Here is a 27,713-nt window from a genome sequence, read left to right on the forward strand (position 1 = left end):
CCTGTCTCTCAGGGGGAAAAAAATCAGACTTGCCCAAAGCGTATATGTATATTTAATTAGGGGCATTTCCATCATTGCAGTTAGTTTTAAGTACAGCATGGAGTCTTCACCGGAAGAAGTGCATATTCATTGGGTTTATATCTCAAGCCTTAGCAGACCCTAAAGATCAATCCCCACCAGTTCAACACTGCAGGCTTGTAACTAGGCAAGTGTAGAAACCCTCTTAGGTGGGTTGAGTTGGAGCTTCAGCCAGGCAGATCTACATTCCTGCAGTCAGCCTCTTCACAATAAAAACGGGTTGCTGCTGGCTACAGCAAGTGCCCAGTGCATGCCATGGAAAATCAGAGTGTTTCTTTTCTACAATCCCTGCATTAGCTAAGAAGCATACCTTCCTACCACTGAACTCCAGGAACGTACTCTAGGGAGTCATGGAGTTGGGTTGTGAAGCGAATGCTCCATTTGCTATGTTTCTTCCCAGCATAGACAGACAAAGATTAAGAAAAAGGCTGAACACAAGTGCGAGCTTTTTCTCAACTTTGGGTTCTGGGATACCTTTTATCATTCATTGCTCCCGTGCCTAGAAAAGAGAAAGATCATCTATCTGTCTTCATTGTCCTTCCTGCTGCTCTGAACAAAAACCCTTACAAAAACACCTTAAGGGAGTTCACCACACCATGTTACAGTCCCTCATAGGAACATGCAGAGATGTCAGGGTAGCAGGAACTTCAGGCAACCACTTTGAAGCAGTTAACACATAGAGGCCAGTGCTCCCCTCACTTTCTCCACCTTTTTACAGTCCAGGCCCCAAACCCAGGGAATACTGTTGCCCACAGAGGATGGGTCTTCCCATCTCAATTAATAAAACCAAGACAATTCCCCAAGAGATGCCCACTGGCTAATTTAATCTAGCAGTCCCTCATTGAGACAGCCAGTGGTTCTAGATTGAGTCAGACTGACAAAACTGATGATCCTACTTTATATCTCTTATTTAAGCAAGGGTCCGAAACTTGAATTCAGTCTGTGGATTAGATGAGTGTGTGCTATTCACCGGTTAGTGTGAGGATCTACTGTGTGTTTTTGTTTTGTTTTGTTTTGTTTTGTTTTGTTTTTTAGGCAATTAGGAAAAAAAAAAAAACACCCCTTACATCATCCTAAGGTGTTTAAATGGGCTTCAGAGTTAGGTTTAGTGGTACACATCTGTAATGCCAGCACTTGGATATGGAGGCAGGATGGTCAGTAGTTTGTTATCCTTGTCAGTAGGTTATAGCAAGGTAATGGCCAGCCTGGGCTATGTAAGATCATGTCTCTAACACAGACTTGCGCTTGTGACACACACGCACACACATTCCCCTGGGAGAAGGAAAGCAAGCATGCTTCAGCTAGAGAATGTAGGCAACTTCTTTGTAATCATAACTGGGGCTGTTGCTGGGTGGTTTTGTGAAGAATAAGCTTCTAGACAATATTTTCAAGTATTTCTTATTTTTTAACTAAAATATAATTACATCATTTTCCCTTTCCTTCCTTCAACCCTTCCCATATAACCCTCTGCTCTCTCTCTCAAATTCATGGCCCCTACTTCTTTAATTTCAGTGAAATACTTTTGCTGTTTAATTTTGATGTTCTTTGCTTAACCATAATGTAGCAGCTTTTCTTTCTCCTCCCTTCTTCTCCTCCTTCCTTTTTCTTGTTCTTTGTTTGTTTGTAGCCTAGGCTTGCCTCAACATAAAAGTCTCATGTCAGTAGACTTACCTCAAAGTAACTGTGTAACAAAGGCTTGTCTTGAACTCTTTGATCATCCTGTTACCACCTTTCAAGTGTTGAGATTATAAGAATACCCATCAGGCCAAGGTTTCCCCTGCCCCATACCTGCTAAATAAGGAATGTTAAATAAATTTTTGGATTAGCCTACAGACCCTCTGCAGTCTCTAGTATCCTATTTAGTTTTTGCGAGTTGTTTTGTTTTTCATTTGTTTTAGAAAGGTTCTCATGTATCTCAGGCTAACTTCAGACTCACCATGTAGGATGACTTTGAGCTTTGAACTTTGTAACTGTAAGGTTACAGGTGCGTGTTTCCATGCCTGGTTCATCTCCTATCAAGTGAACTCTTGAAATGTGCTAGCTAAGTCTCTGCCTTCAGGAAGAATCTCTGTTGTTACCCACTGTCTCCACAGTGTAACATTTGTTTTCTTCCTTTCTTTCTTTCTTTCTTTCTTTCTTTCTTTCTTTCTTTCTTTCTTTTTTTTTTGATTGAAGTTTTCTTTTATTGTCTCCCTTCCTAATAAAAATTCATATGGAAACAGAAAAAAAAAAGCCCAGTATAATCAGAATAAGCTGGAACAACTGAAAGACTGCTTAGTGAACCACCATTACTAATTTCAACTTATACTACAGAATTAAAATCAACATTTTTTTGGCATAAAAACATACACATTTGTCAATGAAGTAGAATTGAGTGCCTACATTTCAATCCATGGTTCTACAGTGGGGGGATGGGGGAGGGAAATGGGAGGGAGGAGGTGGAAATTTTTAATTAATAATAATAATAATAATAAGTTAATAAGAAGCCTGAAAAAAAGCATTTGTTTTCTTTTCCACTGTTTCCTTCTCCTCTAAAGTTAGAACCATCAAGTTTTAAATTTAGTGTCAGGGGAGTATTTTCTGTGGGGAAGGAATTCTTAAAGAAAACACATTACAGGGCGAGAAAGATGGCTCAGTGAGGTGGCTCACTGTTAAGAGCACTGACCACTCTTCCAGAGGACCCATGTTCAATTCCCAACACCCACATGGCAACTAACAACTGTCTGTAACTCGAAGACCTGACACCCTCACAAAAAACATACATGCAGACAAAACACCAATGCAAATAAAATAAAAATAAATTATTTAAGGTAAAAAAGAATACATGTTACAACTTAGTAACCTTTTTATACATCTAATGAGTATCATTTAGTAGTAACAATAATTATAAGCATATTCATCTACAGTAGCATGCATTTTGTGCTGTTGGAAGTACACGTTTTTCTACTCATCACCCAGTAAGTGGAAGAATAGAAAGAAACATAAGAGCAAATGTGGAAATAAATGAAGGCTTGTCCAATCTGTTTTTCCATTTAGATTATTTCAGCCAAGTATTTCATAGTACATTTAGGCTAGGTGACAATGAGAGGAGAGGGGACTCAAATATATGAGTTTATTTGGTGACTGTGATCCTCTGCCTTCTGCCAAGCAGATGTCTAGGAAGCACAGATGCTTTTCCTTGCTCACAGCGAAGTTCCTCATGGTGCTGATGCATGAAAACTGATCCTTTTGGCAAGGTATACATGCTAAGTGACTCTCAGCAACTCTTGCCCAAAGAAGAGATACACCACATGCAGTTGACAAAGAGGCCAAAGTCCCTATGGCACTGCTCTTCAGTAGGTTAGAAGTGGATGGACTATTTGATTTTGGATCCGATGGTGATTTAGGCAGATCTGAGAGGAGTTTCGCATGCACAGTGACTCAGCTGAGTTTCGGTATTTTTTAAGAAAGGAGATCACCTGGTTATGGTGTACCCAGGATATGACCCAAATTCTTCCACAACTTCTAGCCTAACCCTTCCTTCTCTCTAGCCCTTATATAATCATCCGTCAGTACCTAACCCTCACTCCAGCATCACACCCACACACACTCACACACGCACGCACGTGCATTTTGCTCTCTTTGCTACAGGCTTCCCTAGGTATGTTATGTTCTCCCTTGCTTTTGTCCTCTGCACATGTAGCTCCACAACTTTGGTGTCGTTTTCTTTGTGTTTTCATAGCATGCTGAATTTCTTTCTGAAAGCCTTTACTGTCCCATGTTCTGTCCATTTGCTTAATCTTTTCTTTTAGGTGGGGAGGTCTTTCAAGTCAGGGTTTCTCTGTATAACTGTCCTGGAACTCACTTTGTAGACCAGACTGGCCTCGAACTCACAGAGATCCGCCTGCCTTTGTCTCCCGAGTGCTGGGATTAAAGGTGTGCACCACCACCGTCTGGCCCATTCACTTGTCTTCGGTTCCTTTGGACACTCACTGCAGTGGTCCCAAGAGGGTCTGAGTACATCCACCTCCACCTCTTCAGTCCCTCCTGTGCTGTCAGCTATGGGTGTAACTCTTGACCGGCTGCTGGGAATAAGCGTGTGAGTGGACTCCACCTCTTGGACATTTACAGTTGCCTTTATGAAGCTGGTGCTCACTAGTCTGATGATCATCTGGAAACAGCCTGTTGGAAGTCTTAGACTTGTGGAAATTTTTGAAAGATACAAGTTGATTCAATTGATGAGCCCTTCAGCTCTCAGGCCTGTGGAATAGACCAGGACTGTTACCTCAGAGACCACTTTTGCCCGGCTGCTGTTGATCAGGTTATGCTCTGTAAGGGATAACATCCTCTCTTTCACTAGGGTTATATACAAAAGATCAGCTTTATTGCCCAGACATGTAAATATGTCAAGAAGCAATAAGAAAAACAGTGAACAAGAAAAGTAAGAGGAGAATGAGAAAGCCAGGCGGTGTAGACACGGGCTGACAGCTACACTGCTGAGCAGGGGTTACAATCAGCTGTGGGCCCAGCAGCTGTTGTAGTTTGGAAGCAAACAGAGGCATGCTGGCAGTGAGGAATATGAGGTCTTGCCAACAGACCAAGTCAATATTAGGTCAGATTTGCACTCCGGAATATGGAGAACAGTACCCGTATCTCAGTGATACTCCCTGATGGCAAAAGCTAAAACAGCAGAAGCTCCTGTGTGTGGTTCTGCAGCAGATAACTCAAGAGTCATGTGTGTAGTCTTTGTTCTCTTAAAGCCAATCCAGTCAGCCCGTTATCCCTACAGCTCTCATAAGGACACCCAGGACTTCTCTCATTGCCACACTTAGCTCTGAGAAACCTCAGCAATCGTACTTAACCTCTTAGCAACCCAGTGGCCTCCTCCTACCTTACTGAACTGTTTACTTTCATGATTGCCAAGACACAGACTCTATTTTTCTTCTGAGCCCCTTGGCCATGACGTTTGTTCTTTTCTGCTTGACCCCCTTTCCTTGATGACTTTTACTGGCTGATGTGCTGTCTTGCTCCCACCTGATGGTCTCATGCAGCCTCCTGCCATAAAATTGGACCTGTTGAAGCCTTCCAGATCTCATCTGAGATCCATGTCTCCTGGGAGTCTCCACTCAGAGTGGCATCACACCCTCTACAGATGCCATCATAGCTCAGCTTGCCTCTTTTTTCAGGTCTGTTCAGATATGCCATCTTACATACTAAAACATTTCTTCCAACACTGTCTACTTCCTCTGCTTTATTCTTCGTAGCACTCACTGCTGGTGCTATATTATAGCATTTATGTTTTATTTCCTGTCCACTCAAGAAGGCACCAGCTTTGTCCTTTTCAATGAAGTAACCTCAGAACTGAAAACAGTGCCTGGCACATGGTATGCCCTCAAGGAATACTGAATAAGTGAGAAAAGCATGTTTGCATATTTTTACCTGCAATATTTACACGTGTCAGCATACTCATAGGCCACCATCATTTTACTGGTCTGGAACAGGGAAGGTGTGCTTACTTGACGGTGACAAGAGGGTTCCTTTATTCCTGTTACAAATGAAAAGCTTGGACAAGCTAAATCCTAAAAGCATAGTGTCACTGAATAAGAATTGTAGGATGTTCCCTGGCCACATCACAATGAGTGTTCTTCCTCAAAGTTTCTTGTATTTGCAAACACTTTTATGAATTTCTCTTGTAAACATACAACTGGGAACATTTTGTCTGATGACTAACTTGCTAGCTTAAAACCACAATAAAGTAAAAAGCTTCCTTCTTGGTTAAGACTTGATGGTAACCAGTTGAATGAGTATTCTATATGTATTTATCCAGTGTTCTTGGCAGGTTTTTAGAGTCTTCAGGTTTTTTTTACTGTCAAATAATGCTATGGCAAGTGAGTGTGTCTCTTTGTATCCTGCCCATGAGTATTTGTAAGGTGAAATCTTAGAAATGGAGTTAACTGGTTTAAAGAATGTGTTACTCTTAATTTCCTTAGGTATTGGCAAATTATCATGCTAAAGGAGTATGTCAGTATATGAATGTTGTGATTGTTTTGGCTCTTACTCTTTTGGCTCTTCTGAGGATCACACCACCCAGCTCCCAAATAAATCACACACAGAGGCTTATTCTTAGTTACGAATGTCCAGCCTTCACTTGGCTTGATTCTAGCCAACTTTCCTAATCTTCAATTATCCTAACTCTTAAATATTAAATTGTCTATCTTTTTGCCTCTGGACTTTTATCTTTTCTTACTTCTACATATCTTACATTCACTCTGACTCCATGGCTTGCTGTATAGCTGGGTGCCTGGCCCCCAATGTTCTTCTCTCCTTGTTCTTGTTTCTCCCTCCCCTTCTCCAGATTTCTCCTTCTATTTATACTTTCTGCCTGCCAGCCCGACCTAGCTTTGCTCCTGCCTCACTATTGGCCGTTCAGCTCTTTATTAGGACCAGCAGGTGTTTTAGACAGGCAAAGAATCACAGCTTCACAGAGTTAAACAAATACAGCATAAACAAAAGTCACATACATTAAAATAATATTCCCCAACAGTTGAAAATGCCCAACAGTAGTTGGGATGTGCAAAACCTTTGTTCATAATTTCACTTCAGGAAAAGATCATGCATTGCCCTGAGTTAAACAGCACTGTAGCATCAGTAAGAGTGACAAGCAAAAAGCCACCTTCAGTTGCATCTTCGTGACTTCCCAGAAAAATTAAACTTTTATCATTAATGTGTGTTTCCTACTTGTATTGCAGTAAAAGAAAGCTTCATATTGGTTTCATCCCCTGACCAGTGGGTTAGTAATGAGGTGAACTACATCCAGTTACTCTCTTTAGGATGGTGATTTCCAGCATAAACTAGCAAAGTTATCCCCAGGCCATTTCCTTTCACCTCAGTAACAGTATGGCCCAGTGTCTCACCCTGATTGTAATGTCTTTTCTAGGATTTGAGTAACCCAGTTATTGCACTAAGATTTTAGAGCTCAAATGTGGTATTATATCTAGGCATAGTGAGTGCTTATATTATTTTCTATTGTTGCTGTTTAGGAAGAGAAGGAGGAAGAGAAGACCACAAACTTAATGATTTTAAACAACCCAAACTTATTGCCCTCCAGTTAATAAGGCTGGAAGTCAACCTGAGACTCAAAGGCATAGCCCAGAGGACAGCAGCACTGTGCATCTTTCTGGAGGCTCTGGGCAGTGCCCACCTTTTCGAATGCCTGTGGCTGCCAGTATTCCATGGCTCTTGGCATTGTATCTTCAAACTCAGCAGCAGTGCATGCCTCTGACTTTGTTTTCTTTCCTTGTCTGTCTCTCTGCGGCCTACCGTCTGTGTGTGTGTGTGTTCTTGCACATGTGCACACTCTCCCTATTCCATATAATTTCACAGTACCCACCTGATATCCAAGCTGTGATCTCTTTCCTAATTAAGACAGACTGATTAGCAACAATTCATCTGGTTAACATCTTAATTCTCATTTGTCATACAGCATAATGTATTCACAAGATTAGGGATCTGAGCATGAGTTGGGCCATTTTTTGCCTGCTGTTATTTGTTCAGTACTTACTTACTGCTTGAGTTAAAGTCACATTTAAGTTACATATAAAACAGCTATCTATAAACAGCAATTGGGAGGAAGAGGCAGGGAAATCAGGGGGTTCACATTTGACTTCAGCTACATAGGAGTTTGAGACCAGCCTGTCTCAAAGGAGAAAACAGCAACAACAGAATCAGCTACATTGCTTTCTTACATGTTGACAAGAGCTTCTTGACAAATACATGGAGAAATAATGCAGGACTCTTGTCATCTCATCCAACATTTTAGTTTCTTTTCTTGGAAAGTTACAAATAGTCTAGCTGAAAGTACATTGTTTATACATATTCCCTGTGTCATAAATTCTAATTCCACTGTTGAAAGGGTGAAGACTGGAGAAATCTTGGAACTAGCCAGCCAGCCTAGCCTAATCAGTGTCCTTAAGAGAGAGTGTCTCCCCTCTAAAAGGAAAAAAAAAAAAAAAGGAGAATGGCTGTCTTAGGGAATAGCCTTCCACTGTGCAAATGCACACACATGTACCACACACATATGCACAAATGTGTGTAAGTTTTCATGGTTATAGCCAGGAGCCTAAGTAGAGCTGGACTGATATTTCGAACTTGCAGTTCTCTGAACCTGAAAGAAGGTGAAAGTCCATCATGGCTTAACTTGAAGGGTAGTTGGGTGGAGAGTATTGACGGCAGACCTGCCTGTCTCAGCCCATCCCCTTAAAACTCATCCGGACTACCATGGTATGACCACAGCTGGCAGCACAGGTGCAAAGGTTCCTTGGCCAGTTCTTTGACAATGGCAATAAATTAGACTTCAGATAAGATTTAAAGAGAAAGGAAAGGTCCAGGAAAGACATTTAGCTGGTATTTTTGGAGTCCTTCTCCTTGGACAAGAACTGTCTATGTGAATACTAAGAGAAAGCTACCCTCCTGACATTGACTTTTACTTGTCATTGCAGTTTGTTTAAAATTAAATAAAACAAAATTGTTTCCTAGTATGCTCAAGTTTGATATTTACAAAGATAACATACTTAGAGGTAGACATTTTCATTATAAGTTTAAGCAATGTGCTCTCACTGTTGAAAAGACAGGAAACACAAATAAGATAATCACATGAGTTCCATTAACTAGAGCCATACTTTTAAAACATTGTATATAAACTATCAAATTTAAAGTGAAGTGGGAGAAATATTTTTAAGTATAAAAGAATGGCCAATATAAAGCCCACAAAGAGATGGAGATTAAAATGTATTCCTGTGTTCCTCAAGGCTTATGGAAATTCACTGTTGGTAGAAATTTCAGTTGATTCAACTATTTTGGAAAATGTTAGCAAAAGCCATGAAGTGTATTCCCTCTGACTTAGACATTCTCTTCAGAGAGAAGAACTTATCTAGACTGCTGTCCCGAGAACATGTGTGGAAGGATGCTCATCACAGTTTTTTTTTTTTAAGAAAAATAATGAGTAACCTAAATTTTAGGGATAAAGTAGGGCTTTGTTAACACCAAACTAGGTTAACATTGAGAGGCTGAGGTAGGAAGAGCACGAGTTCAAAGCTAGTCTGCTCACACGGTAACAACCTGTTTCAAAACAAAATATTAACCACGAAAATTGAGGTTGAACTAGGGATACAGTTGGCAGAATGCTTGTGTTCATCCCCAACACTGCATAATTGGGTGTGATAACCCACCCCTGTAATTCTAGCACTTGGGAAGTGGGTCAGAATTTCAAGGTCATCCTCAGTTTAACAGAGACTCTGTGTCAAAAATAAATTAGCAGGTGTTAGTGGTGCATGCCTTTAATCCCACCAATTGGGAGGCAGAAGCAGGTGGATCTCTGAGTTGGAGCCAGCTACTACAAAGTGAGTTCCAGAACTGCAGGGCTAGACACAATGAAACCCTGTTTCAAATAACCAATAAACAAATAAATAAAAATATATCAGGATTTGGGGAGATGTCTTCATAAATAACGTGCTTTTCCTTCAGTCCTAGAGCCCACAGAAGGAGTCCAAGTGCAACGGCACATGAATATAATCCCAACACTGGGAAAGCAGAAATAGAAATCTTGCTGGCTCGTCCATCTAGATGAGTTACTGAGAGACTGTCTCAAAACTTCAGGTAGAGAACAGCTGAGTAGGGCACCTCTGGCCTTTGTGCATATGTGAGTACACACACGCTCAACACAACACACGCACAAATAAATAAATAAATAAATAAATAAATAAATAAATAAATAAATAAATAAATGAATGATGGGGTGGTAGACATTCCAGAGCAGAAACAGGAGGCTCTCTGCAGCTTGTTGGCCAGCCAGGCTAGCCTAATTTGCAAGTCCCAAGTTCTGCTAAGAGATCCTGTCTCAAAATAGAGTGATAGATGAAGCTGACCTCTGGTCTTCACGTGCACATGAACACGAACACATATGCCTGTATATACACATAATAAGGAGATAAGATTAATGATCCAACTGTATTTACTGGGAGAGACTTTCAATAAAATGGGCAGAGGAATGGGCAGGGGAAGGACTCAATACACTAGAAATTTAAAACATTAGGCAATGGTGGCGCATGACTACAATCCCAGCATTCAGGGAGGCATGGGCAGGTGAATCTCTGTGAGTTCAAGACCAGACCAATCCACAGAGTGAGTTCCAGGACAGCCAGAGCTACATAGAGAAACCCTCTCGAACTCCAGTCCCCATTTCTATTCTCCTAGTTTTTAGACAGGGTTCCTTCCCAGACCTGGTTGTTTGCTGCTGACACGCCCCAAGGATTCACATGTCACCACTCCCACCTTTCTCCGTGTAGGTTCTGGAGCTTGAATTCAGGCCCACATGCTTACATAGCAAACATTGTTCTGATGGGGTCATCTCTTTGGCACTAGAAGAAGCCTTTAGCTGCAACTGTGAAAATCATCCTTGCTCCAAGCAAGTAAAGATTAGATGAGCAAATTGAAAATGTGCCAGTCTCGGGGGCTGGAGAGATGGCTCAGCGGTTAAGAGCATTGCCTGCTCTTCCAAAGGTCCTGAGTTCAATTCCCATCAACCACATGGTGGCTCACAACCATCTGTAATGAGGTCTGGTGCCCTCTTCTGGCCTTCAGGCATACACGCGAACAGAATATTGTATACATAATAACTAAATATTAAAAAAAAAGAAAATGTGCCAGACTCATTCATTTTAATAGTAGAATTTTTCCACAGAAGTATATTCAGGCTGATAAAAATGTGATAGAGGTCGTGTTTAAAAGTTAGAAGAACCTGGAAGTCATCTAATTGGGTCTTCTCAGCTGATAGACAGGGAAGTACCTCAGGCAATTTGATTCAGTTAGTCAGGGACAAACAGTGAGGGGCATACTTGTTCTGACCTCTGGAGGGCTAGCCACTGTACCTCCAGTGGAACATCAAGCAAATGTGGCATCAAGACAGTGTCCTCAAATAGCCAGCGTTGTGTTGTCTACATACCATAGACCTCAGAACATACTACACACGAACAGTAGAAAGAGAAGTACAAATGGCAGTTAAAGAGTGTAATGCCTGATGATGCAGGAGTATGTGTGCGTGTAATATCTGATGATACAGGAGGATGTGTGCGTGTAATATCTGACAAAACAGATATGTGTGCATGTAATACCTAATGATGCAGGAGTATTGTACATGTAATACCTGGTAATACAGATATGTGTGCATGTAATATCTGATGATACAGGAGTATGTGTGCATGTAATATGATACATGAGGATGTTTGCATGTAATATCTGACGAAACAGATATGTGTGCATGTAATACCTGATGATGCAGGAGTATTGTGCATGTAATACCTGATAATACAGATATGTATGCATGTAATATCTGACGAAACAGATATGTGTGCATATAATGCCTGACGATACAGATATGTGTGCATGTAATGCCTGACGATACAGATATGTGTGCATGTAATGCCTGATGATACAGGAGTGTGTACACATGTAATACCTGATGATACAGATATGTGCGCATGTAATACCTGACGATACAGGAGTGTGTACACATGTAATGCTTGATGATAACAGGAGTATACAGTTTAATGTTAAATCAAGAGGAGGATGGTTGGCTTCACAAAAGAAATTGGTTTTGGTTCAGTCATCTAGCCCCTGTCAAGTATATGCCGGGTAGAGGAAGCACCATGTGCAAAGTCACAAGAGTCTTGTTTTAGTTGGGATTTCTATGGCTATGATAGAAACTTGGGGAGTAAACTTAAGGGGGAAAGTGCTTATTTCATCTTAAGACTTTGAGGTAGCAGTCCATCAGTGAGAGAAGTCAAGGCAGGAATTTAAGCAAGGCAGGAGCTGAAGCAGAAACCATAGAGAATTGCTACTTGTTGGCTTGGTCCTCATGGATTCTGCAATCTATTTTGTAATAGCATCCAGGACCACCCATGCAGGGACACACCACCCACATTGGGCTGGGCCCTCCCTCATCAATCACTAATTAGGAAAATGTCCTACAGCCCCATCTTATGAAGGTATTTTCTCAGTTGGGGTTCCCTCCTCTCAGATGAAGCTATCTTGAGTCAGGCTGGCCAAAGAAGACAAAAAAAAAAAAAAAAAAAAAAGCATAGTAGGCAGCAGGCAGCAAAAAGAGCCGAAAGATACCCTAGCAAGGTCTTTTAAAATTAGGTCAAGTTGGACTACTGAAATGACTTAATGGCCTGACACTTGAATTCAATCCCCAGCACCCACATAATGGAATGGAAGAACCTTTAACCTCTACTTATGGGGCACATGTGTACATTCTTCCATACTTAATTAATTAAAATGTAATAAAGATTAGGGAAATGTTTGATATGACATGAACACTTTCCAAATTATAAACATGTTACTGGCATATTGGACAAACTGCACATGCTGCATGAATGGTTTGTCCCAGGGTGTAAATAAAGGTAGGTTTTTGTGCTGCTTCAGCCCCATTGTCAGGCCCCTGGAATGCAAGCTGGCTGGTCCCCAGTGGCTCAGACAGGAGTTCTGGATTAGTCTCTGTAGTACCACCTGACCTCACCTGGGAAACCCTGTCTCAGAAATAACCGTGTATGAGTAATAGAAAGAAGGCACTGGCCAGATCTTGCAGTGGTGGAGAGGAAGCCAGCCATGTAACTGTGATAAAGAAGGAAAGTATGGGTCCTCACGAGGAAAGACTAGAAGTGGGCAGCAGGTAGAGCCATATTAGCTTCATGTGGAGGTGAAGTAAGAGTGTCTTAAGAGGTTTCAATGTGAGAGTCTTAATGTAAATAACTTAAAATTCTGAATTAAAAATATTCTGCTTCAAATTATTAACTTAAAGGGAATATTTTTTTATATTTATTTATTTATTATGTATACAATGTTCTGTGTGTGTGTGTATGGCCAGAAGAGGGCACCAGACCTCATTACAGATGGTTGTGAGCCACCATGTGGTTGCCGGGAATTGAACTCAGGACCTTTGGAAGAGCAGGCAATGCTCTTAACCACTGAGCCATCTCTCCAGCCCCTAAAGGGAATATTTTTAATGAGTGAATCGTTACTGTAGGATTTTGTTCGTAGTGTGAGCTGTGGGCTGTGTTCTGCCACCCGGCTCCCGGTCACCTGGCTAGCTTATGCCCCGAAATAATTACATGGAAACTGTATTCTTTTAAACACTGCTTGGCCCATTAGCTCTAGCCCTTACTGGCTAATTCTGATATCCTGATCAACCCATCTCTAATAATCTGTGTAGCACCGGTCTTACCGGGAAAGATTCAGCATGTCTGACCTGGCGGCTCCCTTCATTGCGTCTGCCCTGGAGAGGAGAGGCATGGCGTCTGCCTCACTTCCTCTTCCTCCCAGCATTCTGTTCTGTTTACTCCACCCACCTATGTTCTATCCTATCAGGCCAAGCAGTTTATTAATTAACCAATGAAATCGACAGATTGATATATGGCACTCCCACATCATTTGTTTATCAGTTATCACACTGCTGCTAAAAGAAGAGGTCTCCATGTACTTTCATGTATTAAAGTGAATACCAGTGAAGGGTTAGAAAAATCACTATGTATGAATTAACATCACTACAGAAATGTGTCGTTTCCTGCTATAAATGACCACTGACAATTGATTGGCTCAAACTTGCCTTCCTAGAACTTCAAACATGTTTGTACCCTAAGTTGGTTATTTTGTTTATGATGTTCACCCTTGTCTAACTTGGCAGTGGATCAATTTCCATCTGTTGCTGTATGGATTTACTGAATGCACCATCTTAGGGCCCTGATTGGAGATCAGACATTCACAATGTCTGGATTCGTGGCTGAAGAGATGACTCAGCAGTTAAGAGCACTGGATGCTCTTCCAGATGACCCAGGTTTCAAATCCCAACACCCACGTGGTTCACAGCCATCTGTATCTCCAGTTCCAGGATATTCGGCATCCTCACTCACATAGATATATATGCAGGCAAAACACCAATATACATGATAAAAATAAATTATTTTTAAAAGTCCTGGTTCATTAGAGAAAGCAACAAAGAGAAATCTATAAAAGTGCACTTGATAGGAGTAAAACATTTACTGCTGTTTCATATTACTGGGTGTGTGTACTCATGCACTCTAAGGAAAAGAAAGCTGAATTGCCTGGCATATTTTGTCTTCTTTGGTGGAGTGGAACCTGTAGGCCCAGAGAATGCATCTTTTCTGGCACAGAATTAAGTCCACAGTTACATTTCAAATGCCAGCCCCGTTTTTCCCTGTAGTATAATTTCTCTAAAAAGGGCAGGTAAAAACTATTCTGCCTTTTCTTTGTGATTCGGGACCTATGAGCATCTTTTGCATTATCAGGAAATGGAAATTGGTAGTATTGGTGGTTTCTTTTTTCTTTTTTTTTTTTTTTTTTTTGAGACAGTAAAATGTAGCCCAGATTGGCATCAAACTCATAATAATCTTGCCTCGTGCTCTTGAGTATTATGATTAAACTTCCTCTCTCTGAGACCTCTTGGTTTTGATCCTGAGGGTCTTTAAATGCTTTAGAGTATGCCATTGTATCATTACTTTCCCCACTGCACAGAGAGAGCATAGGAGTATATAATTCCAAGTGTCCAGTCAGTGGGCCAGGCCTATAGAGACTTTTTAAACACATGGGCGAGTGTATGCTCTGGTATTTACAAGACCATTAAGCAGACACTCGTTTATAATTTTCTGAGGAAAGGAACTCAAAAGGAGAGGTTTCCATGCTTGGCGCCAAGATAATTGCCATAACATTTTAGAATTTAAGACCTTGACATCGCTGCAATAAAAATATGTGTCAGGTCATAAGTCTTCCCTTGCTAAACCTTTATCTGGCAAAGATCCACACCATTTGCTGTCACCTCAAAAAGAGAAACCCAGCTGTCAGCTACCCTTTCTGTCAGCTAATAATTTTATCCTGGTGTCTCTGCATCTTCTAGACCCTTTACTGCATCTTTACTGCATCCTTACAAGGAAATGCAGCACACTTCCCTCACAATGGAGTGTGAGAAGTCTGGTACAGCCATGTCTATGTCAGCACTTCTAAATCTAAGAGTAAGATGTTAAGTCTTCATCTGTCTTAATATTCCTGCAAGTCCTTCAGATAGCAGGTAAACAATGGACTTGGGTGTTTGAGATAGAAGGACTGTTCCCCCACTTCCTGCCCCTCTTGCTTCTTAGTTTTCTGGAAACTCCATTGAATAGCTGCTGCTTGAGGTCCAGGCGAATCGCAAGTAAACAAGCACTCTTTGCTTCCTATGCAAAGCCTTTTATACTCAGGCCGCAGGCTATAGCTTTTACGGTTTTTTTTCTTTTTGTTCATTCCATAGGACAGTGTCCCTCTCTATTGCTTTATTGATAAGATTAGGTATCTGAAATCCGTTCAGCTAAAAATGTTGTGGTGAGCATCTTGTATATAGGTTTGTCTCCCTGTTTCAGAGTACCTCAGTTTCCTGGGGTTTGTTTTGCTAAGTGAAGGATCATGTAGTAACGGGGAACATGTTGGTGTATGTTGTAGATAACCCTGAAAAAGTGAGAGCAAATCTCTAAGCCTACTTCATCTTCCTACATTTGCAACCATATAGTCACTTGATCTGTTGGTCAGAGAGCCCACACTAAATAATCTTATATCATAAGAATATTACTTATATTATAAGTAATAAATCTTATATCATCTTTGACTTATGACTTCTCCAAATGGCCTTACAAAAATGTATTTTTAATGTCTTCTTTTTTTATCACTTCCACGTCTATTCAGATATGAAATGTGCTGTCAAAACTAGGCAGTCTGGTTTTTGTTTTGTTTTGTTTTTTGCTATTACAGGTATGAAAAATATTTAAAGGAAATTATTTTATTATTTGATATGGGATTCCCCTCTGTATGCTGTGAATGTCTTATTGCTATTGATTAATAATGAAGCTGCTTTCTGCCAATAGCTTAACAGAGTAAAGCGAGATGGAAAATCCAAACAGAGATATAGAGAGAGAGAGTAGGCAGAGTCAGAGAAATGTGGTCGCCAGAGGAGAAAGACGCCCAGAACTTTACCAGTAGACCACAAGCCTCGTGGTAAAATATAAAATAATAGAAATGGGTTAATTTAAGATGTAACAGCTTAAGCTATTGGCAAAACAGTATTGCAAATAATATAGATTCTGTGTGATTATTTTGAGTTTGGGCAGCCAGGAACAAAAGAGCAGTCTCCATCTACAATTGTTTGTTACCAAATACTTCTCTTCCCTAGTTTACTCAAGGCGCTGAAAATGAACCCTAGGACTCTGCATGCTGAGCTCACCGAGCAGCCCCTCCCGCCCATATTCAGTCACCTCCACCTACAAAGCAATCACTGTTGATATGCTCTGTAAACTTACTGAGCAACTGGCACAAACTAGAATTGTGATAGGACAACAGTTGAAATCATAAAATGGAACTTCATTAGTCTAAATAGACATTAATGAAATGGGAATTTAATTTACTTATTTATTGCTTTCTTGTAGGTGGATTCACCAATGAACTTGAAGCATCCCCATGACTTAGTCATATTAATGAGACAAGAAACTACAGTTAACTACCTCAAAGAATTAGAGGTGAGGCAACTGGACATAAGGTGCACAGCTGAAACGTCTACCTCTTAAGAGCCAATCATGTTCAAAAAACTAGAACATTTCATTAAGTGACTTTTATAGGAATACAGTTTTAGATCTTGCTTTGAGGTGGGGTCTTTCAAAACAATTAATTTCTCAAATTACTTTGTCAAAGCGGAGTGTGTGTGTGTGTGTGTGTGTGTGTGTGTGTGTGTGTGTGTGAGAGAGAGAGAGAGAGAGAGAGAGAGAGAGAGAGAGAGATCAGGTCATTTGCCCCCACAGAGTTTTACACATGTGTGTAATACATACTGACTACTCCCACCACCCCCCACACTACCTCTGTCTACACTCCTTCTCTCCATCAGAGTGATTTGAGTAACGGAGGCACAGAATATCCTGGTGGAGGTATCACCTAATTCTCCTTCACTTTTCCTAGAATAGGGTCTGTATCATTGCTCCCATCCCCACCCTAGTATGTGCTAGGTGCTCTCTGGAGAAGAGGATTGTGCTCTCTGGTATGGTCTGAAAAGAGTTGGGGGTGGGCATAGGAAACAAAAGAAAGGAGCTGGACATGGTTGCTCACATTTGGAATCAAAGAAGCAAATAGATGTCTGTGACTTTGAGGTTAGCCTGATCTAACTAGAGTTCCAGGATTATGCAGAGAGACTTTGTCTCAAAAAGAAGAAACCAGGCAGGTAGCGCACACCCACTATCCCAGCTCTTGAGTCTCGAGCCAATCCAGTGTGCATGGAGAGCTACTGTATCCAAAAACAGAGAAAAAGTTCTCATGAAACCTAAAAGTTATGATTTCCATTCATTCTGAAGAAGTAAAAACTAGAGTGCACATAAAATAAAAATAAATAAATAAAAATCTAGGATCTCATCTGTGGTCTTTTCTTGTTATGAAGTCAAAAAGTCTTAACTAGTTTATACCATGAAAGCTTGAAAGTTATGGAAAAATAAAATAGAGTTTTGTTTAATGAACTAACCAAGCAACATTTTTAGACACTGATTTTTACCATTTATATCTATGAGCTGGGTTTGCTCAATAACGTGCAATAATTGGAAAAACTAAATTTCCCCCCCATAAACTATCTACTTGAAAGTTATAATGTAACTTATATCTCAGTCTTAAGGAAACTAAGTTATAGAAAAGTCACGTGCCAGGTGAAAGAAAGTATTGGGAGTAAGCAGGAGGAAATTGTGTGGAGTGGAGTGCTGTACAGGAAGGGACCCTAAGAACCGGCTCAGTTTAGCCGGAAGAACTAAAACAAGACCCGCTCAGGTTCTCAAGGCAGACACAGCAGAACTAGAGGCAGAAGACTTGTGGCTTGTTCTTTCTTTTTTTTTTTTCTTTTTTTTTGGTTTGGGGAAATTTTGTTGTTTTTCTCTCTTAGTTTGCTTTCTATTAAAAGCAACATGACTTCCCCTCCAAACTTGGGAAGGAAAGGGTTTATTTGGCTTGTGCATCCACATCACAGTCCATTGTGAAAGGAAGTCAGGGCGGGAAGCTGGAGGCAGGAACTGAAGCAGAAACCATGAAAGAACATGGCTTACTAGCTCATGGTCAGTGCCCCTTTTTATGACTCCCAGAACTGCCTGCCTAGGACTGGCACCTCACAGTGTGCTGGACTCTCACCAATCATTTTAATAAAGGAAGTGCTCCCACACACTTACCTGTGGACCAGTCTGATGGAGGCATTTTCTCAGTTAAGGTTCCCACTCCCAGATAACCTTGTGTCAAGTTGTCAAAAGAGAGGAGAAAAAAATCACTTCACTAGTACAATCTTGTGGGCACTGAACCCAGAGCACACTGGGCAAACCCCATACTACTGAGCTGTGTCTGTGCTCTCAGTGGCTTGCCTCTTACCTTGAAAGTCAGATCCTGTTCAAATAAGTCAGTAATTCATTTTCAGACCACATTAAGCCCTGAATTTCATTGACATAAATTCAGACAGGTACCTCTATTAGCATATACTTGTCTATGGATATTTAATTTGTGTGCAGTAAAAAGGAAAGGCTTTTGGTACCTGTGAACTTTAACCTACAGATATAGTGTTCTTAGAACATAGAACTCAGTGTTGCAATATTTTAAAATAAATCTCTCACCCTGCTACTACCAGCTTTGTCACTTATAACTTCGGAAATGTTGATATTTTTCCACTAATATCAGGAATACAACAGTAGATTTTTTTGTAGGGTTTCATGTTTTTTTTAAAAAAAAAAATATTTATTTATTTATTTATTTATTTATTTATTTATTTATTTATTTATTATGTATACAGTGTTCTGTCTGTGTGTATGCCTGAAGGCCAGAAGAGGGCACCAGACCTCATTACAGATGGCTGTAAGCCACCATGTGGTTGCTAGGAATTGAACTCAGGACCTCTGTAAGAGCAGGCAATGCTCTTAACCACTGAGCCATCTCTCCAGCCCCCTGGTTTCATGTTTTGAAGCATGACCTCTTTTTACTCAAACACAGTGTTCAAATAAATGGTAATGGTTCAGAAGTTAGTTTTTACTTTTACATGTATAAAGACATTATATCTACTTACTGCTGATACTTTTTGAGTGACATAAATAAAATAATCCAGTTTAATGATAGATAGGGAACATGTAATTAATTCAGCCAGTGAGTGAGATGCGAAGGAGGAGCACTAGATCCACCCTTTTAGGAGTAAGTGTAGTGTAGGAATTTATGCTTACTTCATACAGGCAGGAATGACGGGTGAGATGCAAATACAGACTAAGTGAATGAATGGTCACACCGAAAAGCAGTGGAAGCACCACCCGTGAAAGCGGAAGGGGACAGAAACACTAGTGGGGACCACAGCCACCAACAAGCTGTAGTGTCCATGTTTCAGCTCTTGAAGCTAAGACACTGACCATGCTCTGGGTAGGGTGAAGGGGCAGGAGCAGGCTTACTTCTTCAATACGGATGGAGTCCAATTCTGCTCTTACAGAGGATCTGAGGAGAAAATTACCTAAAGGTCAAGCAAAGGCTGGTAATACAGAAGAAAACAAGTCGCCCAGCAGTTCCCATTCTACCCTCTCATATTCCCCCCAAATTTCTCCCTTCCAAATTCACGTTTGTTTGTTCATTTTAATAACCTACTAAGTCCAGGTAGGTTATCAGTATGCTCATGGACGTGAGACTATCCACTGGAGGAGGGAAACTCACCATGGACCATATCCTCAGTAAAGAGTGACTCTCCCTCCCCAGCAACAACCACTGCCATAGCTCCTCAGTATAAGGTAGGAGGATTCTCTCCGTACTGGGATTCTGGTGCCTCAATGTGCAGGGGTCACAGCTGTCCTCCCCATCCTCTGGCGCTTCCATTCCTCCTGCCTGCTCTTCTGCCATGTCCTTGATCCTTGGTGTGGTGAGCATTGATAGTGATGCTTCACTTAGGACTGAGCGCTGAGTCTCTTATTCTCAGCACCCTTGGACATGTCTCCACTGAGTGCTGTCCACTGACCAAGGCTGAGAGCAGCCCAGGCCTAACTGCACTGGAAACTGGGCCAACCTGACTAGTAGGATTCTAATGCAAGCAAGGATTTAAAATTGGATTTCAAAAGGAGGGAAGAAAGACAGTTCGTCAGGTATTTGATATTAAGAGATTATTATTTTAAATATATGGCAACAACATGATAATTTAATGTTTCTAAGTTATTTTCTTTTAGAAATAAAAATATATACTGATAAAAAAAATTAAAATGGGGGAGGTTGGTTACTGAAGAGATGGCTCAGCAGTAAGAATATTGCTGCTCTTCCAGAGGACCAGGGTTCAATTCCTGGCATTCACATGGTGGCTCACAACTGTCTATAACTCCAATTCCAGGAGGTCCAGTGCCCTTTTCTCCCCTCTCTGGGCAGCATGCATGAATGTGATACACACACACACACACACACACACACACACATAAAATAAAAACAAATGAATCTTTTAAAAAAAAAAAATCTCAGTGCTATTCTCAGAAAGATGGAAGCCCACAGAAGAATAGCCAACAATATGAATGAACCTGTTTAAAGTTTCCACTTGGCAAGATGGCCCAGTAGGTCGAAGTGCTTGCCACATGGGCCTGAATTGATACTGGATTTGATCTCCACATACATGCCAGGGAAGGCACTTATATACACATAATAATAAATAAAATTCAAAATTTTTAAGTAAAAAAAATTTTACAAACAATCACATGTCTACTCATCATTCCATTGACCAAAGAAAATCACATGGCTAAGCTTAGGAAAAGTGGGGTGGGAGGAGCACATTGGGAACAGATCGTAAGATATAGAACATGCTCTTTTTAATAAGAAAATCTCTTAAAATACTTATTTTTATGTTTTAATTGTGTATATGTGTTGTGTGTGTGTGCATGTGTGTCTTTATGGGAAAGTGTACACTTGCGTGCAGGTGCCCCCGGAGACAGGAGAAGGTCAGATTCCCAGGAGCTGAGGTGCCAGGCCTTGTGAGCCCCCTGATTGGGGTGCTTGGGACTGAACCCAGGTCCTCTAGGAGATCACTATATACTTTTCTTCACTGGGGCATATTTCCAGCCCCTTTTGCTTTTTGAAGCAGGGTTTCATGAAGCCCTGGCTAGACTGAAACTTGCTGTGTAGCCGAAGCTGTCTTTGAATTTCTAATCATCTTGCCTTTGCCTCCCAAGTGTTAGGATTACATGTAATCTCACCTGGCTGAATCATAAAAACTTAATGGCTAATTATTTGGGGCCTGACTTTCTGAGCTACTTACCAAATCCCTGATCCATAAGGTAGGCACCAGGCTGTCAGAGAAGCCACTGCCTGTATAGTAACATTCTCAGTAGCTAAAGTAAAACCTACTGTTAGCTTGCCTACTAGAGGGCCACAGGATTTTCAACATCATGTTGTGTAGGCCGGAGTCCAAGGAGCAGTGGTGTAAAATTATCTTGTGAGGTGCAGGAGGACACAAAGGAGTATGATGTAGACAATGATAGTAATGTGATCTCCCATGATAGTTAAGACCTATATGTCATACCCATCAGAACACATCAATAAAAATAAGTTTAAGGATATGGACTCTGTTGTGGTCTGCTGGTAGCGTTTTTATATTCACCAGGAAGAACAAATTTGACAGTGTAAATCAGATGCAGGACTGGTAGGATGGGTCAGTGGGTAAAGATACTGCTCAGCCTAGGGACCGAGTTCAGTCTCCAGAACCAACATGATGGCAGGAGAGAACTGACTCCCACATGCTGTCCTCTGACCCGCACACTTAGTTGTACTCCCATCAGAACGTTTGCACTGAACATGCACGAGTCTCTTAGGGGAAAGTAAACTGACTCCCTAGTAGCCATCAGTTGCCAATAGCTTCCCTGCTAGAGGTGGGGTTTGTGAGTCCTTCCCCAGTACTTGCTGGAGTTTTCCCTTGGCCTTGTGAATGCTTCACAGTGCTCTGAGTTTATGATGCAGCAGCTGTCGTGTCTGTGTGACACTGTCCTCGGCCATCTCCTGCGACGAGAGCCTTGGAGGGAGAGTTTGGTATTGATGTCCCAAATAGGGCTAAGCACTCCACAGTCTCTTGTTCCCTGCACTTTCATTAGCTGGAGCTCTCTGCATTACTCACCACACACAGCAGAAGGAAGCTTCTCTGATAAAGATTGTGAGATGCTAATCTATGGGTATAGTAGTGAGTATTTACAGTATAGTTTAAGCTGAATACTGGTATTGAATTTTCTTCTAGGACCTGTGACCTGCCTAGATAGAAGTTTTTGGTCCAGTTAACCATTATTTTAGTTTTAAAGTTTTAATTTAAAAAAAAATTTGTGTATGTGGGTCAGGTATATTCAGATGAGTGTGGGTGTCCATGGGAACCAGAGGAGGACGTCAGATCCCTTTCAGTTGGACTTATAGGGTGTTGTGAGTCACTTGGCGTGAATGCTGGAAACTGAACTCAGGTACTCTTAAATACTGAGCCATGTCTCCAGCCCCTAATGTTTTGTTGGGGTTTTTTTTGTTTGTTTGTTTTTTGTTTTTTTTTAATTGAATTAAATTATAATTTATTGGCAATGTTTTTGTTGATTATGTTATAATATACAAACTTTCCCCTAAATTTCTAATTGCTTTAAAGAAAAAAATGAAGATTCTTGAAATTTCATTTTTTAACCACATCACTAAAAGTGAAAATATACTTCAACATCTTAATATTCTTGATTAGTATTTCTACTTATTTGTTACTTGATAAATCTTTATATTCGATTATGTTGTTCACATTGTACAAAAACAATTTCACAAAGGAATTGTAAAACATCTACAAGAGAAATAGTCCTCTTTTCCCTGATAATCATCGCCATGAACTTGGAGGTTTTGAAATTGTCAGCCCCCCAGAGATGACTTTAAGAGCCCTGATGTTATAACTGCATTTATCCTCAGTATCAGAATGCTATCAGTGATTGTCTTATTGCAGAAGCAGGTAGCTCATCTACCCTCCATCTCCATAGTGCTAATAGATACTGCAGGAGCACAGATAAATCTCATTTTATGTTATGCTTGCTCACAAAAAGAATTAGATTGTGTTGTTTTAAGGAGCATGAGAATGTATGACCATTGAAATCATCTGTAAAAATGACCTCAAGATGAATCCCTTGTGCTTGTTAAGCACATGCTAAATCTAGATCACAAAAGTTTAGAGAAGCAACCTAAGCATTGACCAAAAAAAAAAGATATATTTTTATATACATTCGTGTAGAAAATGTGAAGCTATAACAACTGATAAAGGCAAATCTGAAAATACAGTGTTAAGTTTAGCAGTATGTACAGCAGTACATCAACATAAGACCATTTATGAAAACAATTGTGTTTTTTATTTTGGGTCAGTACATACATTAGCAAAATAATATTTTAAGAGAGTAACAGAACAAATGAATCATGCATATGGCTACCTTTTAGAGAGACTGGTGTGTGTTAACTGGGGTAATCTAGGGCATTTCAGAATCTTCGTCTTCCTCTAACTAACTAGTTCAGTGCTCATTACATTCTCCTTTCATTTCAGTGGCATCTAGCTGAAATTTTTTAAGCCATTTTTTTCTTTTAACTTACATTTATTTGTGTGTGGAAGTATGCATGCATGGTCAATTATGTCTGTGTGTGTGTGTGTCTGTGTGTCTGTGTGTGTCTGTGTTTGCGCGTGCACACATGTGTTGAAGCACACATAGGTACATGCAAAAATGCATGACAGTTGGAAAGCAACTTGTGGGAAGTTCTTCTGTCCTGTCATGTGAAATCCGGGAATGGTCAGATCCTCAGGCCTGGTGGCAAGTACTGTTACCTACTGAACCATCTCACTGGTCCCCTTGTGTTTTTATTTTCTTACTAGAAGCAATTAGTTGCTCAAAAAATTCACATAGAGGAGAATGAGGACAGAGACACAGGACTAGAACAGAGACACAATAAAGAAGACCCTGACTGCATCAAGGCTAAAGTGCCCTTGGGAGACCTGGATCTGTACGATGGCACATATATAACTCTGGAGAGCAAGGACATCAGGTAAAACGGTTCTCTTTCTAAGGCCTGAATCAGTAAGAAGTTCCTGAAAGTTAAGATTCATCACTGATGAGTTGATTGAAAGTTCAAAGTGCAAAATCTAGCAAGCCAGTTAAGATTTATTTCTCCACAATATAAAACAGAGCTATTTATGGCAAAAAGTAAAAGACAGGTGCCTAGTAAACATGTGGAAATACTCTGAATTTATCATATGAGTGCAGGTTAAAACAGTTTCATCTACCATACTGCAAAAATTGCCCTTAAAGATCAGTATAAGAGCGTGAAAGGCTATCAGTGGCTCTCTCACTTTGTCTGACATTTCTAGAAAACATTTAGTCATTATTTACCAGTCTCGAAAGACCACCATCTTAGCCACTACTATTTTCTGATTCTTGCTGTGTCTCTTTTGACTTGAAGCCCCAAATATTTGACTTTTTATTGCAGCTGTGTGGAAAGGTGCAAGTGTTGGCTGAGTACTGTTGTTTACAAGGTCGAGGTGCAGGGAGAATGTGAGCGAATTAGAGTTCCTCAAAGCAATGTTTTACCTCTTTCATTCATTCATTCATTGCTTCTTGATTTTAGCCCTGAGGATTTCATAGACACAGAATCTCCTGTCCCTCCAGATCCGGAACAACCCGATTGCACTAAAATTCTAGAACTTCCTTATAGTATACATGCTTTTCAGCACTTACGAGTAAGTGGAGAACTTTAGAGTTTGGGGGGGGGGGGGGGGGATAACAAGTTTTTGTTTGTTTGCTTGGGGTTTTTTGGTTTGGTTTGAGGTTTTTTGGTTTGGTTTGGGGTTTTTTGGTTTTTCAAGACAAATTTTCTATGTGTAGCTTTGAAACCTGTCCTGGAACTCGCTCTGTTAGACCAGACTGGTCTTGAACTTATAGAGATCTCCTGAGTGCTGGGATTAAAGATATGTGCCACCATTGCTGGGCCACCTACAAGTCTTATATCTTTAAAATAAATGCTACAGGGTACTGCGTTTCTTACATCTTACATTCTCTACTATTACTGTGTTTTTTGAATTGCCTCCTCCTTTAGGGTGTGCAAGAAAGAATTAATCTATCTGCCCCTCTTTTACCTAAAGAAGATCCAATCTTCACATATTTATCTAAACGCTTAGGAAGGAGTATCGACGACATAGGTCACCTTATTCATGAAGGCCTGCAGAAGGTGAGTCACCCAGTGACTGACTGAGCCAGGAGGCTGTGTGTTCCTCTCAGGATACTTGCTTTGCTTCTTCCTCTGGAGGAGGATCCAGAGTTATGATTACACTGGTACAAAAATACAGCATTGTACAGGAGAGGGCCTTAGGTAGAGTCATTTCCTTTACCAGAAAGAGATATTGAAAATATTTAAATTAATACAAGAAAGGGAGAAAAAAAAGCACAGTAGAAGCAATGGGGCTTATAAACTAGATTCTCTCAGTTAGGTGCATCTGTACACAGCACACATTACCACCACTCTCTTCCCCAGTTACACTCATGTCTTTGTCATTTGTTCACAAGAACTTCCTCCCGAGGCTGAGCTGGGAGACTCTCTCAAGCCCACCAGCCCAAGACCAGCATGGGCAACACAGAGTGACCCCAGCTCCAAAATGTAAAGGAAGAAATAACAAAAAGGAAGTAGGAAATTATGTAAAGTGAGCCAAGAATGTGCGGGGATTCCAAAGACACTTGTTGCTCTTTTCTTTGCTGTCCTAAGAAGCACCAGGCTGGGGTGTATAGCTCATTGGTACACTGCTTGCCCAGCCCTCGTAGGGCCCTGACTTCCAGCTTCAACATTACATAAACCAGATGTGGCAAGTATGTGTTTGTCATTCAGTACTCCGGAGACAGACAGGAGCATCAGAAGTTCATGGTCATCCTTGTACTGCATAGCAAATTTGAGGCCAGCTAGAACTACCTCTTCTTGAGACCTCATTCTCAAGAAGAAAATACAGTTCTGTGTCTAGCAGATTATGATTATTAAGATATATTATTACAACATTGCTGTATTATTTATTCAGATACATGGTTCTATATATTGAGAGAAATTTTTAAATAAAGGTAAGAAAACAGTTTTATTTTTCTAATGTATTTCTAATTTTTATAGAAGTAAGCCTCTTTACCTTGTCTTTCCAAAGACAAGTTTGCATTCTCAGAACTTGAGGAATCGGGAAAATTGGGATGGATGCTCCCTCACTGACAGTAACAGGACTTTGTTGCTTGTTCATTTGTGTGTTTACTTGCTTGTGGTCTGCCCTGGAACTCATTGTGTAGCCCCTAACAGCCTCAAAGTCTTAACAGTCCTGCCTCAGCTCCCACCGTGGCTCCACGAGGGTCTTTGGACGGGTTGGTGTCCTGTGCTGTACCCTGTGTTCTTATCAATGTAGCTCGCCTTACCTTCCTTTATCTTGAGTTCCAGAAGAGCCAGCGTTTGAGTTGTGCTCATTTTGAACATCCTCAGTCAAATAAACTGTCTTCTCTTGTATGTGACTATTGTTTTGCTTCCTCCTAGAACTCTTCCTCATGGGTGCTGTATAACCTGGCTTCATTTTACTGGAGAATAAAAAATGAACCCTATCAGGTAGTGGAATGTGCCATGCGAGCACTTCACTTCTCTTCCAGGTGAGATTCCTCCTCTCCAGGACTCCTGACTAGCCGCATCACTGAAGACTGTTAAAGAGTAACACATAGGGAGCAATAGAAGCATTGTTGTAATTACACACTTCTCCGTCTCTTAAAGAAATTAGTCTCATCTCACAAAGAGAAAAACCACAGATGTCAATAAGTTCAAAGTGAAAACTATGTAATATACTTCTCATTAAGTTTATAAGGTAAGTAGGCTGTGGCTCACATGAGAAATTAGTGCCAGGACGTACAATGGAGGAATTAGCATGAGTTGAACTGCTTTTTTATTATACGTGTAGACATATGCACGTGGGTGCCTGTACCCACACACTGCATGTATAGAGACCAGAAAGCAACATCAGGTGTCTTCCTCTGTCTCTCTCCACCTTATTTTTAAGATACAGTCTCTCACTGAACCTGAAGTTTGGTATTTTTGCCAGATTAGCTGATTGGTCAGCAGGTTCCTGGAATCCTCCTATGCTTAAAAAAATGTGAGCGCTGAAGGTCCGAGCCCTGAGCCATTTCCCCAGCCCCTAAAATGGGCATCTCTTAAAGCCAATATAAGCCACAAATGAATTTTTCAATCATAAAATGCCCATGAGATCTTAGTTTTGTGGCAACATGTGTAGCTATGAAGTTGAGGAAGGATCATCAGTAATTAAAACTGAGATGTGGAACATGAGTAGATACACAGTCATGGACAATGGCGCCCTGACCTCCAGCTGCACTCTTCTCTTGTAGGCACAATAAAGACATTGCTCTGGTCAATCTGGCCAATGTTCTGCACAGAGCACATTTTTCTGCTGATGCTGCTGTCGTGGTCCATGCAGCTCTGGATGACAGTGACTTCTTCACCAGCTACTATACACTGGGGAATATTTACGCAGTAAATACTACTTTTCTCTT

The 27,713-nt window shown here is 40.7% G+C and overlaps 1 protein-coding gene across 2 annotated transcripts in view; it reads left to right on the forward strand.

The window, feature by feature from the left end:
* Positions 1-27,713, forward strand: part of Ttc17 (tetratricopeptide repeat domain 17) — a 115,664-nt gene that overhangs the window by 2,668 nt on the left and 85,283 nt on the right. For both annotated transcript variants that reach the window (XM_050147051.1, XM_050147050.1), the window contains exons 2-7: positions 16,578-16,667; positions 24,020-24,189; positions 24,769-24,880; positions 25,237-25,368; positions 26,695-26,804; positions 27,549-27,693. In XM_050147051.1, the coding sequence (XP_050003008.1) occupies positions 16,578-16,667; positions 24,020-24,189; positions 24,769-24,880; positions 25,237-25,368; positions 26,695-26,804; positions 27,549-27,693 (759 nt within the window). The remainder of the gene's footprint in view (positions 1-16,577; positions 16,668-24,019; positions 24,190-24,768; positions 24,881-25,236; positions 25,369-26,694; positions 26,805-27,548; positions 27,694-27,713) is intronic.

Source organism: Alexandromys fortis, unplaced genomic scaffold, assembly GCF_014885135.2.
Source record: "Alexandromys fortis isolate MF-2015 unplaced genomic scaffold, M_Fortis_MF-2015_v1.1 scaffold_12, whole genome shotgun sequence".
Lineage (NCBI taxonomy): Eukaryota > Metazoa > Chordata > Mammalia > Rodentia > Cricetidae > Alexandromys > Alexandromys fortis.